This window comes from Diadema antillarum, unplaced genomic scaffold (assembly GCF_040938485.1).
Source record: "Diadema antillarum isolate AM-2024a unplaced genomic scaffold, OU_Dant_1.0 scf00000026, whole genome shotgun sequence".
Classification (NCBI taxonomy): domain Eukaryota; kingdom Metazoa; phylum Echinodermata; class Echinoidea; order Diadematoida; family Diadematidae; genus Diadema; species Diadema antillarum.
Window position 1 is genome coordinate 1,722,642 of NW_027270915.1, and position 21,393 is coordinate 1,744,034.

At 37.4% G+C, this 21,393-nt stretch overlaps 1 protein-coding gene across 1 annotated transcript; it reads left to right on the forward strand.

Annotated features, from left to right (window-relative positions):
• The first annotated feature begins 1,177 nt into the window (after positions 1 to 1,177).
• Positions 1,178 to 21,048, forward strand: LOC139734704 (transcription factor ETV6-like). The gene is made up of 8 exons (XM_071645500.1): positions 1,178 to 1,268; positions 3,852 to 4,058; positions 4,913 to 5,014; positions 6,258 to 6,350; positions 7,170 to 7,805; positions 7,997 to 8,077; positions 18,177 to 18,426; positions 19,053 to 21,048. The coding sequence occupies exons 1-8, from the start codon at positions 1,235 to 1,237 to the stop codon at positions 19,636 to 19,638; spliced, it is 1,989 nt and encodes a 662-aa protein (XP_071501601.1). The 5' UTR covers positions 1,178 to 1,234; the 3' UTR covers positions 19,639 to 21,048.
• The last annotated feature ends 345 nt before the right edge of the window (positions 21,049 to 21,393 follow it).

Sequence of the window (21,393 nt, forward strand, 5' to 3'; positions counted from 1 at the left end):
GTCCAAGCTTTTCATTGCATTTCCTCTCTTATCAAGATTTATAGCGCTCTGGTGGGTATAGAGGGACAAGTCGTGGTAACTGATCAATTTGTTTAATATTTGATGTGCCAAAGATTAGGATAGAGCTAATGTCTCAGTGTTTGATTAGCGGCTAATGTGTTTAGTCATGATTCTTTTTTTTCTCTCCTTTCTTTGCCACTGGCATGATATTGTCCATGGTTCAATAGTGCGCGGAGTTGTTACCTGCAATGCTAGGAGATGGCCTGTAGTTTCTTTTGTACCATTTTAATTTATTAATCATAGTACTGTAGCTTCTTTTTGTGTCAATGTTTTTGTATGATCTTCTCCATATGTGATCTTTATTCATTATTTTCCATACAGTTATTATGAATCAATGTTTCAATGATTACATGTCACATTTTGTACCATTTATGTCACCCTTTGTTACCTGGATAGTTTGTTAAAAAAAAAGTCTTTTCTTTTTCTTTTTCTTTAAAAATTTTTTTTTTGGCTTATACCATGTCGTGCCTACTTTTATACTTTTGAATTCCAGGTAGGAAAAAAACAAAACAAACAAACAACAGTCTGGCAATCTATATTTAGGATTCTTAATCAGGAGATTTTCACGTCAGTGGGCTGTTTGCTCATAACTGGTTCAGAAGCATTGTGCAAACTTCCGCGTAATATTCATCACAGATCTGTAAGCTGTTCATTTGGATGTCACAGTAAGTGGAACAATGGTTGTTTTCATGTTTCTTGAATTGCAAAGTAGATTTACAACAGCAGCAGCAGCAACAACAACAACAACAAAATAACAACAAAATAACAACTGATTGATGAACAAATAACATCAGTGCTTGTATTTTTTTGTCACATGCAGGGTCTCAGCAGGGCTTGTCAAGCTTTCCAAGATGCTGTGATGCGCAGGTAAACCGGTAAACCTCCCATCTCAACGTTTGTGAAGACTTCCCCACACTCGCTGGGCAGGAAGAAGCGCCCTCGCTCTGCCATCACAGCCGCTGCCACCTCGGCCTCTCGTCGTCGTCGATCCTTCTCCCACTGGCCACCGTCGGTCATCTCCTGGCCGTCCATGGATACCAGCCCTCTCCGGCAGATCCACCAGTCCCCTTCCCCTCCAGCCGCCGCTGGCTTTCACAGACCGGTGGGGGAATGGGACGGGGCAAGGCGGAGTAAGGAGTATCAGTCTCCTTCGGACTCCAGCGGTCTTAGCACGATGGTTTTCCCAACCAGCTCTCCAATGCCTACCAGTAAGTCTTATCCCAGCTCAAGATCATTAAGAAGAAAATACATGCTAACATAGAATGATAGGTGATGACTAGCACCATTTCCAATAGCTTTATTCATTCTGTGTCACATATATTGGTTAGGCAGATACCCTGCAAAAATTATGCCTCCCCCCAAAAAAACTTCCAAGAATACATTTCAACAGACCACATTCAGTCATGAATGAGAGGTTGGCTTAACTCTGCTTTATTGACACACTATTTTTATACCCACAGTATACATTTACTTGTACATCTACTTTGAATGAATATTTGATAATAGATATGTGAGACAATCACAATGCATTTTCGATGAAAGATTTACAATGTAGAAATTGTACACCTTTCAACTCGGTCACAAAATATTTCTGCTTTAATATTACCATTTCTTTTTAGATCAAAGATATTAAAGTAAAATAAAAGGTCTGATGAAGGCTTACAAAGAGATTGCGTCATGATTTTGATGTGTTTTCTAGGATTGCTTTCCTTGGTGTGTCATGATTTTTAATGAATTTGCATGATTAGGTCCATTTTACATCAATACTTGCTATGCAAGCATAATGTTACAGTAAATTTCAGAGAAGTAGATGAAGGGCATTTTTGTACTTCATGACAGCTCACTTTGATTTGATACAAATGGATATATTTGCAAAACTGAATGTTTTACACTAGTTTGTATTTCATTCATATTTGTTTATTTGTTTGTTTCCTTTTATATGACCTTTGATCTTTATGGTCACATAATGTCAAAGAGTCTTGCTTGGTCCTTACAAATTTTTTCTGCGTATTTTCAAAACATTCTTTGATGATGCCATGTGAAGAGGAATTAATACCCAAATATAGGAACCAACAATGTATGTAGATTGAGTGACTGCATGTCTCGGTATAGTAGAACACATACATTGTAGTGAAGGTTGAGGAAAGTTACTGTAGAAAATCTGTTCTTGTAAAGTGTTCAATTTTCAAAGTTTCTGTGCTGCCAGCTCTGGATGAGAAGACAACAGTTTAAATCACTGTAGGACAATGGCATTTTCTACAAACTTTAGTAATTTGTTGTACTATAAAAATGATATTGCTGCATTTTTACTCAAACTGCATGCCATGTTGGGTACATCATTTTCCTTTGAGGGCAGACATGTCATGTCTACGGGTAGTTAAAAAAAAAAATCTAAAGGCTAGGGTTAAATTGATAACCCTAACACCAGTCCCTACCCTCCCTTGATTAAAATTAGACACTTTGTCCAAATAGTAAAGATTAACTTCTTACACACAATCCTGTCTTCTGACATTTTTAATAGATTATAACCATTGTAGTGTTTGTTGAAACAGGTGAACCCAAGTACATTTAGCTAGATGACAGTGAACTACTTCTTTTTCTTTCTTTAAAAAAAAAAAAAAATCAATCTATGCTGCTTATCTATATGGAAGAGCAATGATCCCATTTCTTGGTATGACAAGAAGGATAGTCAATATTGGCATTGTGTAGATGCCTGTTTACGAGTATCAGCTAATGTAGACTGGTAGTCAAATGAACATCTTGTTCAAAGTTCAGTTATACTGTAAGTGCTGTGTACTGGTACGTACAGTACATGTAACAATGTTCAACCCACTCTCACCCTATGCCACGTTTGCACGCCCGACTCAGTAGACGGCGTGCCAACTTCATAATATTCTGCTCAAACCCACAAACCGCCCAACCCAATCGATAAAACATCAAATGCCACAGTACAGTGAAAGCATTTCTCGCAATTCCGTTCCTCTTGCACATAGGGTAGCTTGCATTTTGCATGTGTATGTGGTGATTAACCAGCGAGCGGTGTTTCCAACTGGATTTGCATTTAAATTCTCAGTTTCTGTGACTGTTTTTTTCGTGCAAAAGTCATGCCTTTTACAATCATGTGGGATACTTGTATAACGCACTGGTCCACTTTTCAGTGCTCATGGCGCTTCAAAAATTGAAAGATATATATAACATGCACATGTTCAAACATGTCAACAAAGAAGAAAATGGCAAACAAAAAGCAAATATACCAAATAAAGAATACAACATATACCAATTAAAAATACAATATTGTTCTGAACATTAATGACATACAGCAATTACAGTCCTCAGTGTGAGAGGAACAGATAAGTTTTAAGTTTGAATTTGAATGTCTCTGTAGATGGCAGTTCCCGTAACTGAATAGGTAACTGATTAATAGCTATTAGTCATTTTAAAGAAAAACAATCATAGATTTGTCGTACAATACACATCAAAGCAAAGCTTGGCATTATCTCTACAACTTTGCTTTATTTTACAGAAATCTATAAAAGTTACATAGATTACATACAACAGAGTGATTTCCCAAACGATGACTACGTTGGTGTCTCAGAATAATGTGGCACACAGGGGGTTTACACCATGGCACATAGACAGGTAAAGCATAGACATATGCCTATTCCCACACACTGCATTTCATCCTGAGGGCAACAATTTGTAGTCATTATCGAATTTGATGCTAGCTTTGTTTGCCCTGTATGTATAACTCACCTTTTGTTATTTGCATTTCTCATCTTAACCGTAACTAGACCAGGACCCAGTGAAGTGGTCGCGAGAAGAGGTCCACGCGTGGCTGAAATGGTGTCAGGAAGAATTTTCCCTGGATAATGTCAACGCTGATAAGTTCAGCATGAATGGGAAGGCTCTCTGTCTGATGCCGATGCAGGCGTTCAGGGACCGTGCCCCTGAGTGCGGAGACATCCTCTACGAACTCTTCCAGAAGCTATTTCGCAAAGGTAAACTGAATTTTCTTCACGCACCAAAGAACCAAAAAATTTTTTGCCTGCATGAAACTGCTGTGAATTTTGCGAGGAGCCAAGACTTGAAAAAGTAAAATGTACATGTATTGCTAAGTGAGAAAAGTTGTGTTTACACAATGCATTCAGTGGCCTTTTAACTGTGGGCAAACTGTAAAGAGTGAAATGCTAGGGTATGAAAATTTAAAATTGCTGAAATCAAAAGTCGAAAGAGTTGAACTCACGGATGGTATACTTGGAGGCTGAACCCCATAGAGAAATGAGCACAGTGCAACTCAGGGGAGATGTCATAATTATATTAAAAAAATAAATAAAGCCTCTGAAATAAAAAGAACTTAATCAAAAATGAGCTAAACTTAGAACTGAACTGAAGAAATATTAATTCTTAGGGGCTATTAAAGCTCAGCTGAGTTTGCTGAGCCCAATAGTGTGCATCTCAATGTGCTGATGAAAAAACAAACAAACAAACCCTCACTTGCCAGGTCTTCATAGAATATTAGATCTCTCTCCCAAATTTATTTTCAGCCACATAATGCATTGCTAACAAACATTGTGAGTTCCCCCATTTGGTTTCATTTTCATTTGTGTTTGGTGTTTGAAATGAAATGAAATGAAATGAAATGCAATGCAATGCAATGCAATGCAATGCAATGCAATGCAATGCAATGCAATGCAATGAAATGAAATGAAATGAAATGAAATGAAATGAAATGAAATGAAATGAAATGAAATGAAATGAAATGAAATGAAATGAAATGAAATGAAATGAAATGAAATGAAATGAAATGAAATGAAATGAAATGAAATTGACTCTTTCTCACACATTGTCATAGAGTGCAGATTTTATCACTCCAGTGGCGAGAGGGACCAGGCCAGACAAAGAAGCTCTCCAGACAACCAGCCATACTACGATGGCAGTAAAGGTAGCAGGACAGGTGAGGGAGCCCTTCATGTATTTTGGTTTTTGACAAAGGGTACATCCCTGTTTTCTAATGGTTTGAATGGAGCAGACACAAATATAATCGTAGTTGTACAGCCCCGGTCACACAGCACTCCACGTCCAAATCACGTACAAAAAGTTATGAAAATCTGGTCGACGTGGTTATAAGTAGTAACTTTTTGGTCAATTTTGGTTTGGCTGTGCTTTGTACGGGTATGGCCGTTGGCGGCTGTTCCACTGCTGAAGAACTGCCTAAGCACGGCTAACCATTCGGCCACGTGTATATACGCGGTAAAATCCATTTGTCAGCGATAAGCAGCTAAACACATGCTATTTCCCGTGATACCGACGCGTAACACGCGTCAGATGACCGTGCTCTGCCCGTGATGGACCGCTAAATTTTCGCGTCTTCACCGCGTCTCCCCAAGGTTTAGTCACTGCCAGAACACGGATTATCACGTGTGTTTCACGTGTGTTGCACGTCTTTACCACGTGTGCCGCCCGTGGTTGTCCGCGGAATAAAATTTTGAGCAGTTCAAAACTTTTTACCGCTTCCGAAGCAGTTCAGATTTTTCTCCTCGTCCTGCCACATCCATAAATCGATCGTAGCTCGTCTTAAACTCGACATCAACGCAAACAATATCGTCTGCTTCACGGGAGACCACTTTTTGACGTGTTTTGGCTGTGATTAAGCCGTAAAGCGCTGTGTGACCGGGGTTTACTCTGCAAGGCGACCCCATCAACATGCCGTGCATAAAATTACTTCATTTGCATAATTTATCATGAGATGATTACATTCGTATGCTCTTATCATTATGGATAATGCAAAGAGCGAGCTTGTGACTTGCCTTAAATTAGTTTTGAATATTTAAATTGTGATTGACCATGTCTCCCTTTAATACAAGTTTTCCAACATAATGCTCACAATGTGAGACGTATCTACAATTCATGTCTCGAGACTACTCGGGCAGGTGTCTGTGGGAAATGTGTGTTGTACCAAAATCAGTCTGTCTTCAATGGGTTAAAAGCATGTGATACACACTGTGTGGCTTGTCATAAAGATAGTGATGCTTTGACACACGAGGGCAGCCTTTTCTTTCTCCTGTGAACTATGATTTCAATTTTTATATTCTTCCCCCAACCCCGTTATTTTTTCAAATTTTTTTTTTATTATTTTGTGTGTGTGTATGGGTTATGAAAACTTGGTAGATTATTCACCCTGATTCTCTTGCCCACAGACCAGCTCCGACTGGAAGGCATGTACCATGGCAACGCCGCTCAGACAGCAACCAGCTCTAGCCCTCGACTCCCAATCGACCTCTCTGCCCCAGGTTAATCACCTTTAACCTTCACTTTCACTTCCTGTTAACCCTTTCCATGCCAGGGGAGGCCCCTCTGTTAACCTTATCCGTGTCGGGACTTTGGAAAGTGTGTACTATGCTATTGGATTTTTTGTGCCAGTTCGCACTCAAAGTGCACAAAGGGTTAATGACCAGTGAACTGTACTTGATATGCTCTGGGCCACTTAATGATAAGCTATCAGGTTTACTTGGCATCAATGTAGGAATGATTTGAATCTTCTGGTCTTATGGTGACTACAGTGACGACCTGAACTTGAAGTTGAAATGTTTTTACACTGAAGGTGTTATTGACAAATGAAAAATGAGATTAGTATGTTAGGTTGATATGATATCTTCTGAAGGTTGAATGAGGTAATATGATGAAACAAGAACAGTGTGTTTGTAAATTAGGAGCTTGAATAATTCTAAACTCTGGGAGAATACTTCATAGAGATTCATGTTGAAATTGTGTGAATGATAAGGAGTCATTCAGTGATGTCATCTGATGCTGTATTTTTGCAAGCAGAATACTTTATACACCTTGAAGTAGATTTACAGTGACATAAGAAAAGGAAAACTATGTATCGTCGTTTTCCAAGAAGCAAATTCCACTATTTAGAAGATATACATTACATTTGCGTCATGAGAGACAATGTTTTGGTTTGTTGTTGATTTTTCAAACATCACTTATCTTGCAATATTTGCAATGGCGCTCACAATATACATCAAAGACACTGAGAGTTTAAAGAGCTTATCCGCTGTCTGTGACACATTAAATCATGTTGGTATGTAATGGTATTATCTTCACAGACAAATCCAGCACGCCTTGTAGTGATTCGGGCCACAGCTCACCTGACATGGCAGAAGACCTCCGCCTCCCGAACACAACATCGGCGTCGACGGGAACGTCCACTCACATCAGGCGGCACAATGCCCCGCCCATGATCACTCTGACGCCAACAAGTCGCGCCGCGAAGATGCGGATTTACGACAAGCAAATGCGTATATTGGGATGGAAGAATCTCCAAGACCCCCATGAGTTGGCCATGGATGATGACGTACCGGCATCGCCAACGAAGCGGGTCAGGTACGACTACCCGACGCACCAGCATAGCACCGCCTCAACCCCAGCTTCCATCTTCCCCCAGCTCAACGGACACATAGAGCTGAGGCACCGAACGGACGGGCTCCAACAGGACCGACATTCAGAAGGATTGCATCCCATGACAGCCTCCCGTCTCTTGGTGCGAAGGATGAGTTCGGACGATGGCTCTACCGCACACGGATCGTCTGCGAGCTACTTGACGGATCGCACCGGACCAATAGGCGTGGCTTACCACCAGGGTGCAGCTGTCCATGTTCCTTGCACCATCCCAAGTCTAGCCGGAGATTCAGCAGTGATGTCAAGACTGCAGCATAGACGGAACAGCACAGGAGGAACAGAGGGTAAATATGGTAGTTTTTTCTGATCTTCTTCTTTTCTTGACCCAAAATAAGCTATTTCAAAAGCTTCTTTTATTTAACTCCTGAGACAGCAATAAACTATAGCCTACAAGAGACTATCACATTTGTAATCAGTATGCATGCTGGACATGATGAAAATGTATAAACTTACTTCCATCTTTACCACAATATAGGGTTACCACGGCGACGAAGTGTAGACTTGGATGATGTTTTCCTCATGGATGATGATGCCTTTGAGACGAGGAAAGCTGCAGGTAATTCACTTCTTATTTTCTGTTGGTCTTTGTGTATGTCTCAGTCTGCCTTTATTTTTGCGACATTTTTTCTTTATCTCCTTCCCTGTCTATCTTTGTCTCTACCTGTTTTCTATCTCTCTATCTGTCGGTCTGTTTCTCTCTCTCTCTCTCTCTCTCCTTATCTATCTCTCTATCTGTCTGCCCCTTCTTTCTTTCTCTCCTTCCCTCCCTATCTGTCTCTTCCTTTTTTCTATCTTTCTATTTGTATTTCTATCTGTCTATCTATCTATCTACAATGTATCTATCTATCTATCTATCTCTATCTATCTATCTATCTATCTATCTATCTCTATCTATCTATCTATCTATCTCTATCTATCTATCTCTATCAGTCTATCTATCTATCTCTATCTATCCATCTATCTATCTATCTATCTCTCTCTATCTATCTATCTATCTCTATCTATCTATCTACAATGTATCTATCTATCTATCTATCTATCTATCTATCTATCTCTATCAATCTTTCTATCTATCTCTATCTATCTATCTATCTCTATCTATCTCTATCAATCTATCTATCTATCTATCTATCTATCTCTATCTACATACGTATCTATCTATCTATCTATCTCTCTCTATCTATCTATCTATCTATCTCTATCTATCTCTATCTATCTCTATCTATCTCTATCTATCTCTATCTATCTCTATCTATCTCTATCTATCTATCTACAATGTATCTATCTATCTATCTATCTATCTCTATCAATGTTTCTATCTATCTCTATCTATCTATCTATCTCTATCTATCTCTATCAATCTATCTATCTATCTATCTATCTATCTCTATCTACATACGTATCTATCTATCTATCTATCTCTCTCTATCTATCTATCTATCTATCTCTATCTATCTATCTCTATCTATCTATCTCTATCTATCTATCTCTATCAGTCTATCTATCTATCTCTATCTATCCATCTATCTATCTATCTATCTCTCTCTATCTATCTATCTATCTCTATCTATCTATCTACAATGTATCTATCTATCTATCTATCTCTATCAATCTTTCTATCTATCTCTATCTATCTATCTATCTCTATCTATCTCTATCAATCTATCTATCTATCTATCTATCTATCTCTATCTACATACGTATCTATCTATCTATCTATCTCTCTCTATCTATCTATCTATCTATCTATCTCTATCTATCTCTATCTATCTCTATCTATCTCTATCTATCTCTATCTATCTCTATCTATCTATCTACAATGTATCTATCTATCTATCTATCTATCTCTATCAATGTTTCTATCTATCTCTATCTATCTATCTATCTCTATCTATCTCTATCAATCTGTCTATCTATCTATCTATCTATCTCTATCTACATACGTATCTATCTATCTATCTATCTCTCTCTATCTATCTATCTCTATCTATCTCTATGGGCAAGTCCAAGATAAGGTCCCCTCAGAAGGCAAAATTTCATCTTTGCTCAATATTGACATGTTTGGTATCATTTTGAAGCTTATGAGTTGAAGTTTTGATTTCCATGGAGGAAAAAATTATATTACGTAAATTTATGCAAATTTCAAGGGCTTCATTTGCATAAATGTGAAATACAGCGTTACGTATGGGACATTTATAAAAATTCATATTAATTCAAAGGAAAGCAAATGATATTTGATTAATATGTGGACATAAGAAGTTCATCAAATAGTTTAACTTGGTATGAAAATTTAGGGATTATGCAAATGATTATGCAAATTAGCTCGTGTCCTATCATGAGATGTCCCATACGTAACAAATTGAGGTCATTTTTTTAGGTTTTTTCTGAAATTGCTAAGGTTATATTAATGCCCTTTTGGAAAGTTCTAATTTATTGTTTAGAGAAATTAAATACCATAGAAAAAAGAAAAAACAGTAAAAGGAATATTTTTTATTAGGCATTGAAATAATGTTACGTATGGGACAAATGCGTTACGTATGGGACATCCTCATACATAATGCATGTGAATGCATGTAGCTAGCTGGGAAGGTCTCTCAGTACACAAATGGTCAATCATCCTGAAGAAAGCATCCTAACATTGTAGCTACTTTTTGAGTTATAGACACTTTAAACAATACATGTACTTGACTGAACAATTTTCAGAAAGGGGGAGGGGAAAATGGCATAATACACCATGAAAAATCAGCATTAAAGGGATGGTATAGTTTTTTGCAGAAATGGCGATTCAGTTTTCAACATTTAATGAGATGATTGGAAACCAATTATATGAATTACTAAAGAGCATACAATCCTAAGACTAGAGGAATTCAAAGTTTAGTGATGGAGATCCAATTTGAAATGGTTGTGATATAAATATTTAAAAAGAATATAAAGTAAAATGATTTTTTTTTTATTGCAAGTGATACACAAATTGTCCTTATTCAGATTTCAATAATAGCCATGACAAAATTCATGGGTATACATACTGAGGTGTGACTCGAATCAATGACCTGACTGCTAGACAGACATGTATGTATATCTACTCGATCACTGGGGTTCCACGCAGCAGGTATTCCTTATTTATAAAAATTAATATTTCTTGTGTCAAGTTGTTTTTTATTGAAACGAAATGGCAAACTGCCCTTCATCAATGGAAGTAAACACTTTAAACTATTCAATTTTTCAGTAGTAACTATCCTGATAAAAATAGGGCATACATACTCAGGTTGGTCATAAAAATATAGAATATGATTGAATATGATTATGATGGTAAATATTTGGGGAATATTGTTCCCTTGTCAATCTGGATCAGTATTTGAGTAGTTTCAACTGATTCAATTTCAATAATTATGCAAAAATTTGTTTATGGGTATTTTGCAAAATTACTTTGCAAAATACCCATAAACATGTCTCTCCACACACTAAACGAATGGGGGACAAAGGGCATGCATACTCACGTTGGTCATAAAAAATATAAAAATATGATTGAATATGATTAGGATGGTGAATATTTGGGGAATATTGTTTCCTTGACAATCTGGATCAGTATTTGAGTAGTTTCAACTGATTTTACTTCAATAATTATGCAAAATACCCATAAACATGGTTCTTCACACACTAAATGAATGGGGGACAAACTGTCCCATACGTAACTGTCCCATACGTAACACGTCATGTCTGTCTTTAATTAGAACCTGTAATTAGAACTTTTTGCCTTATGACACGAAACTTACCTGTGATAATCTTGAGTGTTGTGACTTTCATCACAGTGATTTACAAGTTGTAGAATGAAATACTTTCAGAGAGTTTTGAGGTTGAAAAAAATGTTCAAAAAAACAAAATTTTTCTGGTCCCATACGTAACGGCACATATTTTCTCTTCTAGAATATAATTGTGAAGGTCATTTTTCTCCATTTTTTGCATGATTATACTTCTCCTAGATATCAATCACCATGATAAAGTTTAATATGATCAAAAGCCATTAACACTATTTTTCAGGTCATAAAAGTCTCTGAATGTCCCATACGTAACGCGCGTGTTATCTTGGACTTGCCCCTATCTATCTCTATCTATCTCTATCTATCTCTATCTATCTCTATCTATCTCTATCTATCTCTATCTATCTATCTCTGTCTATCTATCTATCTCTATCTATCTATCTATCTATCTATCTATCTATCTATCTCTATCTATCTCTATCTCTATCTCTCCTCTGTCTGTCCCTTCACTATTTTAATTCTTTAACTATTTTAACTGGTAAACTGGAACACTTTCTGTACATATTCCTAATCATGAAAAAAAATGAACAGAATCTACTTATACAGAAGACCAGCTCATTTCTTATTGCAGTAGAAACTCAGAAGTGAAGAGATTTTCTCAAACTTTTGTCACATAATTTGCAAGGTCTGATGATTTGAAGACTACAGCCTTTACATCCCGAGACCTTTTATGTTATTCTCTATAGCAAAGCCAAACAGATATATTTAGCTCATGCTAGTGTGGAGTTTATCAGAAGTCGTGTTTGTGTGAAACCGAAAGTAATTGTGCTTTCTCGGTAAAGGGGAAACTTTGGCGGAAAGGACGTCCAGCCAAGATTGAGTTTCGCATCGCAGATTAGTTTTGAGAGTGCGGAAACATCCAGCAAGCTAGGGATGTCATTCTTTGAGGGGAAGTTTTACCGGTGTAATATACCAAATTGTTCTACTTTGTCATGAGATGTATAGGCATGGGCATTTTATTTTTCTCATTAGCTCATTTTATGGCAGAAGTCTAAAGAATATTTCTGGCGTGCTAACCAAATTATGTAGAATAGGGTAAATGTTACAAAGTGAACATTTATTTTTGTATTTATTGTCTGTGTTATTAAAGGACAAGTCCACCTTCATATACATGTGGATTTAGTGAATGCAGCAATATTTGTAGAACACATCATTGAAAGTTTGAGGAAAATCAGACGATCCGTTTAAAATTTATAAATTTTTATTGTAAAGTATCTACACAGACACTGCTGGATGAGAAGAAGTCTACTATAGTGTATGATGTCATATGCATACAACGATATAAGGAAAATATAAAGAGAATTTCACAAAATGTTACTTTTTGAAAAAAAGTGCACATTTCCCCGACTCGTCACTGACGTATGTTAAGGATAACATTATTCCCCTTGCCTTCTTAAAGAGGGAAGTCAAGTGTTCTTTTATTATGCGAGAAAAGGGACAATATCTTGAATTTTCTTTATATCGTTGTACACATGTGACATCACAAGCTTTAGTAGTCTTCTCATCCAGCAGTGACTAAATAGTAACTTCAAAAATTCATAACTTTTATATGGATTGTCCGATTTTCCTCAAACTCTCACTGATGTGTTCTACTAATATTGCTGCATTCACTCAATCCACATGTCTATGAAGGTGAACTTGTCCTTTAAATGCAGGATGTGTAGCATACCCCTAGATGTTGTTGTGCTATGTCCAACCTTCTTTTGCTGCTTATTGTACACATCTCATGACAAGCTGGTGACCCATTTTCAATAAATTGAATAGTTTTTTTGTTTTTATTTTTAAAGACTATTGAATGATAAATATTAAATCAATGTTATTTCTTCCCTCTGTTTTGTTTTGCTTTGTTTTGTGTTTTGTTGAGAACATTATGTACATGGGCAGTATAAATGGGTATGCTATGTAAACTGATGAATATCACATAAGTCAACAGCAAATAAACATTGATATTGATTTGTGAACATTGAAGGAGTCTAGATGATGTTCCATGACTTGAATTTTCATTCAATATTTTTTTTTTGAAACGTTCTTCTAAAAATAGGCAAGTTAGAAGAATGATTATTCATATGTGGTGTGAAAAGTGGGTCTGAATGGAGTAGACTACAATCTGGGCTGCAACAAACATGATGAGATAACAAGACAAGATTCCAAGAAATCCCCAGATGGAAGAGTTGTTTGTCGCAGATCCGTGCGCACACCCCAGGGTAGGGTTTGGGGTTTGTAGCAGCAATACCGGCGTGTTCAGCGTTGAAAGTCAAGAAGTAAGCTCTTGGTGTGAGCTTCCCCTTTTTCCGTCCTAGGCTTATGGATCCTGCTTGGCTTTGTACCAGTCTTCTGTTTACATCCTGAATTTTTTTTTTTTTTTCAGTATGAAAAAAAAAAAGCAGAAGAGCAGAAACATATGCAGCAGTCCAAAATCTACATCGAAAGGTACACGGTACAGTAAACACAAGTCCCAGAACACTGCATACACGTATGCCGTGTTTATTTAGCAAGTCTAGTTTTTCACATATTGGGACTTCCCAACACTTTCACAAGTCCCAACGATTTGGCGAGTGGTTGAATTCACAACTTGGAGTGCAGTAGTGAATGAAGACGATGCATGCACATTGAATTCATGGCGGGATTAGAGTTGATATTTTTGCATGTTGTTGAATTCGCGAGTAGCACTCGACTCTCAAAATTTGCAAAAATAAAACTCGGCGAAATGTACAACATACACAGTAGTTCATGCTTTGATGGGCTAGCCATTAGTTCAGCCGTCAAGTCACATTTTAGTGGATTGCTGCTATTTCTCATTGTTATAACTTTTACTATTCTGTGTTAATGTTTGTTGAGGTTGTAGAAACTATATAGAGTGTTTACAATGTTGCACACAGTCAAATGGGCTCCCTACTGATAAGAGATCGCATTTTATTTGCCATTAGAACATGGGCCTTCATTTACATTTTGTTGAAACTCATTGATGTTGACCTTTAACCTTCTCTGCACAAAGTACTTTCCAAGTTATTTCTAAACATTCCATGAAATAACATTAATGCTATACCTTATGAAATTTAAGGCAAGAGATCATTTCAGCCAAAAAAAGAGGTGACCTTGACCTTTGACCTATCAGTTCATTTAACAAAAATGTTGATGTATTTCTATCCTAGAGTTTCCCCTCTAAAATTACATCTTTACCTCAAAAGTACTACCACACTTACCTGTGACATTGACCTTTTGACATGTCAACGATATCGTGTTCATTAACATGATTGTCAATTTATCACGTTCCTGTCCACCAACTTACATCATCACGAGACATTCTTAGCTGAACTGGTTGTCTGGAAAGTGTGTCTTCCTTTTTTTTTTTTTTGGGGGGGGGGGGGGTATAGTGACCTTTGCCTTTATACCCTACACTACAACAATTTCTAGAAAAAATATATTCTCACTGGGCATTCCCAGATAAGTTCAGCTAAAAAGAATGTTATTAGTGATTACGAATTATTGAATGTTAATAGAAAGAGCTTGGCAGTTTCAGGGTATGTAAAGGGTTAAAGGAGCTAAAGGGTGTGTTTATCTCAAAATTTTCTAAAGCATAATCACAATCCCAGATGCATTTTAGGCATTTGGGGGCGATAGATAAACAAACACACATGCTTTCAGTCACATTTAGAAGCACAGACTTGAAACGGCAAAGATGTCGATACAGAGTGATTCAGAAGCAACTGTTTGTGGTTTGTTTTAATAGGTGGTCAGATAGGTGTTTTGCATTCATAGACTATTTTCTTGACGTAAGATCTCACAATATTTTTCATTTGTCATCATCACCTATTTTTTCTGCATTAAAGAAGGTTGACATGCAAAACAAGAGTGACTGTCTACATGAGATCCAACATGCTTCAATAATTGGAATAGTGATTACCAGTGGCTTTCTGGGATATATGTCCTCTTTTCCTCTTGCCTCGATCTTCTCTTGTTGATGTTAGTGTAGTTTGGGGATTTTCTTTTAAGATTCTCCGTGTCATTACCTGTGGCTGAGGTTCTTTGGAATCAAGAACTTCTGAAATTTTATGAAACAGGATATTGGTTAGTTGTAAAACACTATGCCTGAGGTTTCCATCACTTACTGCATTCCGGTCGTGAAACATGATGCAGTATTAAAAGTAATAGAGGTATTCCCCATTTTCCACATCACAACTCTCCCCATTTGACAACATGAATTTTTACATCATACCCGGTTTCCTAGGAATTGAAACCAATCCTAGGCAGGATGTACAAAGGATCTAGATGTAACTGCTGTCCGGTGATATCTGAGCAGTTCCTTCGTCACCAAAAGTAGATTTAAAAAAAAAATGTATTTATGTGTATGGAAAGAAATCAAAAGTAATCTGCAAGCCAACATTGATCACTCAGTAGTATGTATTGTATGTTTATCTTGTGGGGATTTTCCTAGATCAGTTTCTTCGGATATATTTCACACACTCCACAGATTCTCGAAAGAGAAATTTTGAAGAGGGTGTTATTTGTAGTCTTCATATTATTTGATAATTCAGTGAAGATCAACATAATGAAATTTTTATTGTCTTTTCCCATCCAACTTTTTTCCGTATGACTTCATGTTAAATTTGTGACTGCCTTTTGCTATGTCATATAAATCCCTCAAAATAAGTTCTGCAATTAAAGTTTGATATATCATGTTTCTCTTATCCCAGCATTATCTTCATTAAATATTACATCATAAGAAAGCCTGATTAATTATCTTTAAAATGACACCTCACTTGCTCTGATTGGGTGTTCTTGTCATGTGCAAAACAGCTGAGTATGGGGACAGATCAAAAGTGAAAAGTCACAACAATTCTGCTATTGATAATGTACAGTTTTGATGGAAAAAGGCCACTGGAATAAGCAATGTTGAAATGAGAGCACTTTCAAAAACTCCAATTTTCTAAACTTTAGATGACTGTTTGGTCAACCTTTATGTTTAATTTCAATCTGCAGATACTACTGCAGTTTTTAATTCATGGATGAAGCCTGGAATGTAATGATAATCTCACAATGCATTCTTTTCATGCACATTCCTTCCTTGGAACGACAACACAAATGGGAATTATACCGTTTGACATAACACGTTTGCTCTATTTTGCAACATTTCACATTTGACCTTTCCTCATACTCAGTCCTACTATGCATTCCAGGAATGCATAATGTAAACTTAAAAATAATATAAAGTTTTGGTACCTCAAAAGTTTCCCTGAGTTTCCTTGTCTTAGTTTGTGTTTGAGGGTCAAGTACTTTTCATATAACTAACACTGTGAGACTTACTCGCCCCAAAGTGCTCTCATGTCTTAGTAATCATGCACTAATGGTTTCGTACAATACGTGTATATTGATTGTCGCGGTACCGCGTTGAGTCCAACTAACGGCTCATTCGAATTTTTCAGAGCCCGCTCTGCTCTGGTACGAAACCATTATTGCATGTTTACTGAGACATGAGAGCACTTTGGGGCGAGTAAGTCTCACAGTGTTAGTAATATGAAAGGTACTTTAACCTGAAACACAAACTAAGACAAGGAAACTCAGGGGAACTTTTGAGGTACCAAAACTTTACATTATCTTTAAGTGAGTTGTCATTGCAAAGAAAATTAATCAGGCTTTCTTATGATGTCACATTTGAATGAAATGATGTAGTTTTAAGAGAAATATGATACATCAAATTGGAATTGCAGAACTTTTTTTGAGGGGTTGATATATATATTGACGTAGTTGATGGGGTGTGGAGAAGAAGACGTGTTGGTCATGGTAATGAAGTTTACCTTTTCTTGCCCCTGCTGGCAGTCCTGTTTATTATGTCACAATCTTCTTTCCCATTTCTGCTTCATCACTGCTCTTAAATTTTATTTCGTTCTTATGTCATGCTGATTCGAAATTGGCATGGGCCTTTGTACTATATGTCGGCACGTCTGAAATGCCACATTGATCGTAATAATGATGATACAAACCATAGTAATTTTTTTTTTTTAAATAATGAACACTAGAGAAGCTGTCTAAGAGCTCAGACCAAGTTGTCTGTTCTTTTTAATCAGTTATATATTATTTGAATAAGACTGAAAGTTGTAAAAATTGATTTAATTGCAAAATCAAAGCATTTGAGTGCTTTTCAGTCTGATTGTAGGATATTTCATTGTGTGGTGTGGTGTTTTTTTACATACATTTTTTTTATACACTTTGTACATTTTGCTGATTTATAAACGGAAATGAGTTTGTGTGTGTATGTGTGTGTGTATGTGTGTGTGTGTGTGTGACGTGCCTTTAAACATACATGTACATACCATGTATGATATCTTTTCTATCTGTTTGTACATTCTATGTCTTTATGTTTATGTATACTATGTATGCACATTTATGTTTGTGTGTTCTTGTATGTGTAAGGGAGAATTCATGTGTGCTGGGCTGTTTGTATGTACACCTTTGTATTAATGTGTGTTTGCATGGTCTGTATATAGGCCTACTGTACATGTCCAAGCATGTTTTCTTTGTTGTCTATTGTGTAAGTTTTATATCTACAATAGTTTATATAATTTGATTGTTTCTAGTGTGTATATTTATGTATCCACACAGCTGCACTTACAAACATACACATACACATACACATTGTATATGTATTTGAATATATTCAGAATGTACATTTATGAACCATTTTGTTATTTGCCATTTTAACCCGTTGAGTGCGGACTGACATTGCTACAACACTCATTTCCCATAGACACCTGCTTGCATATACATTGTACTCGGACTTGTCTTCAATGGGTTTAATTGATCATAATTCTATTTTCTTTGTGTGTCTTGGAAACTCAGGCGGAGATTGTCGTCTGCTGTGGGACTTTCTGGTCCAACTCCTAAAGAACAAGACCTACACTCCATACATCCGCTGGGAGGACCAGAACCAACGCGTCTTCCGGATCCTAGACCCGGTCCAGATAGCCAACCTCTGGGGTCTGCAGAAAAACAGGACCAACATGACCTACGAAAAGCTGTCGAGGGCGCTGCGCTATTACTATAAGATGGGAATCTTGCAGAAGGAGCAGGGGCAGAAACTGACCTACAGGTGCGTTGGACATGTAGTCCCATGCATGCTATTTCATGTTGGGAGGGAATTTTAAATTACTAGAACCAGATGAGATTGTACTTCAGTACAGAATACGAAGGATCAGAGAATCTCGGCAAGCTTCATAAGACTGCAAATAGTCCTTTGTGTAATGTTAGATGTTTTGCAGAGTGATTTCGTTCAAATCTTTACTAAAGTTCATAATTTGTTAAGTAAATTTTCAGGAACCTCAAAGCAGTAGTTAGGAGGAATTCATTATTCAGAATCATTAGGTAGTGATGTCATACTGAGAGAACAGTGTCCATTGCGTGATAGTGTCATGGATGCAAGTGAGTTTGCGTATTAACTCTTGACTATTAAAGTCACCTCTTACGACTGATGCGCATTTTCGTCGCCTTGTACCAAATGCTGAAGGTCCATTAGATTATTTTGAATCATGGCTTTTACCAGAATGTAAAAAAAAAGGACCTGATGATTTTAGCTAGGACAATCTCTGATGTTGATTCAACTTCATAACTGAGTTTTATGTTCTGTGATGATGTATGGGTACAAGAAAGTTGAAGGCAACACATCAGTGTATTGAGTATCTTTCTTTTTAAATCTCTCCAACATATCTCATACTCAAGGTTCCTACAAGATCCTAAAGACATTGCAAACAGTCAGAGATTCTCAAAGTTGAGTCGTAACAAGGACACCGTGGACCACCACGACGTTGATAGGTCTTCGCCATCGTCGACGTCACCTCCCGTCCATGCTTTCCCCTCGGCATCATCATCATCCTCCCAGTCTGCTAGTGCTGCGTTATCATCATCGTCACTGCCTAACTCGTCGCTTCCCTCATCGATTCCCTCATCAATCCCGTCATCATCAATTTCCTCTCTCTTGTCCTCCTCAAGTCACGACCAAAGAAACGTCTTTGCGAATTCTGGTCTCGTGGCCAGTGATGGCCGACGCATCCATGCCAGCAGCCCATGTCAAAGGTCATCGCATGCCGCCCCATCCATCTCCACCTCTTCCACCCCGGCAGCTCTACCAGATGATCCCGTTGCCTTGGCAACGCATCAGTCTATTGAGGGTGTGTCTATGATGGCCTTGACCTCTCCATGGCCTACAGGTGGACTTGTGTCAAATGCTGAAAGTCATCCAGTGCAGGGGTTAAAGGTCAAAGAGGAACCAAACAGCAGGTCAAGCTCACCTGGAACACAAACATGAAATTATATCACATCTAGCTGTTTGACGTCTGTCAGCCGCCATGTAAATAAAATGTTATGTTCTGTACATATCGGGGCAGATAATTTATCCTAGTGTTGATATTAATACAGCTGACTGTCGTAATTTTGTTGGGCTATGTTGGTCAATATTTTGAGTTACTATGTATGCCCTCATGAGCAATTTCAACATCAGAGCTCCAAAGCAGATGAAACTGAATGATTTCCTTTTTTTGAACCAAATTTTATTTAGCCTATCTCTGTACACCAAACACAGCATGCCTATGGGTGCATGTATATTTATGTGGACTTATTCTATGTAGCATGTTGAGTCAGACCTGATAAGGCTTACCCTAATTTTGCTGTGCATGCTCATCGCTGCATAGGTTGCCATAGTGATTTCCCACAACAGCCAAAAATTTCATCTGTCAGAACGCGTAAAGAGGGAAATGTTATTCTGCTGCATAACATTTTGTGAGTTGTTTATGGCTTTATTCACCTCACAATGTGTAGAGGCAGCCTTCATTTATTTTTTGGGTTTATGTATAAATTATACATTATTTTTCATTTCAGAACAATTTGTGGTGTGTTCCGATTTGTTGTCAACTAAAGCCCAAAAGATTGAATAGGGGAGAGTTCATGAAGTAGAAATCACTCTTAAGTGACTGTCAAGTGTAATTGTGGTGTTTGTACCACCAAAATATGCATACATATATAGGGTAGTTTTAGGAGTCAGAAAATTTACCTTAGTGTGTATCACATGCACTCCTTGGCCAATTAAAGGTTCACCTGCATATACATAAGGATTGAGTAAATGCAGCAATGTTAGTAGAACATGGTTGGCCCGATTCATTCGCTCCCCACATGGGTACATTCGAAAACCACAAATAGCACAGGCCAGCGAATATGTGCATGGAAGTTCACACACATTGGTAATGGTCGACTCCAGTCAAAATTCTTTAGTTTTGTGTGTAATAGTAATAAAGCTGTACAGAATTTGTTACGGAGATTCTCAAATATATACGAGCTGGGCCATCCTTCCCACTCTTGAAGTATCATGAGCATCAGTGAATGATGACAATGTTTAAACCATTGAGGACGGTCTGATTTTGCTACAACACGCATTTCCCATAGGCAGTTACCCAGGTATACTCGGGACTTGTCCTCAACAGGTTTAATTCTTCCTCAAGAAGAAAATCTTGTTTTTAAGTCACAACATTTGACAGAGCACATACATACATAATGTGTATATGTCTGTGTATGCGTGCACACATATGCCTTGTTGAACAACATGTAGTATACAAATGACTCAATTTTTGCTTCCCTTCAATCTAGAATTTTATTTTCAATGTGACACAGATCCTATTCCCAGACCCAGGCCATCCCAATAAAGTGGCAGCAACTGTATTACTACTCTTTTTACAGAAGACAAATCCCATAGAGCTTTACCATACCTCCAGATTCCCAGTTTATTACAGTGTTTGCAGTGATTTTTAAGTAGCAGTAAATTACATCAACTACTTCAACGCTCACATGTGATTGGTCACTTCCAAGATGTTGCTATGGTTACTACACTCATGGCAACAACTGGCAGCAATGGCAGCTTTTTTTTCTTCTTCTTCTTCTTTTTAATTCTGTGCATGTGGATTGTATGTTGATGTTGTTTCCGTGAATTCCAGCCGGAGGGATGAGTTGAATTTGGTTTTGCTTTGCAGATACTGGTATTCGCTGGGCTTCCATTCAGGTGAACACCATAAAG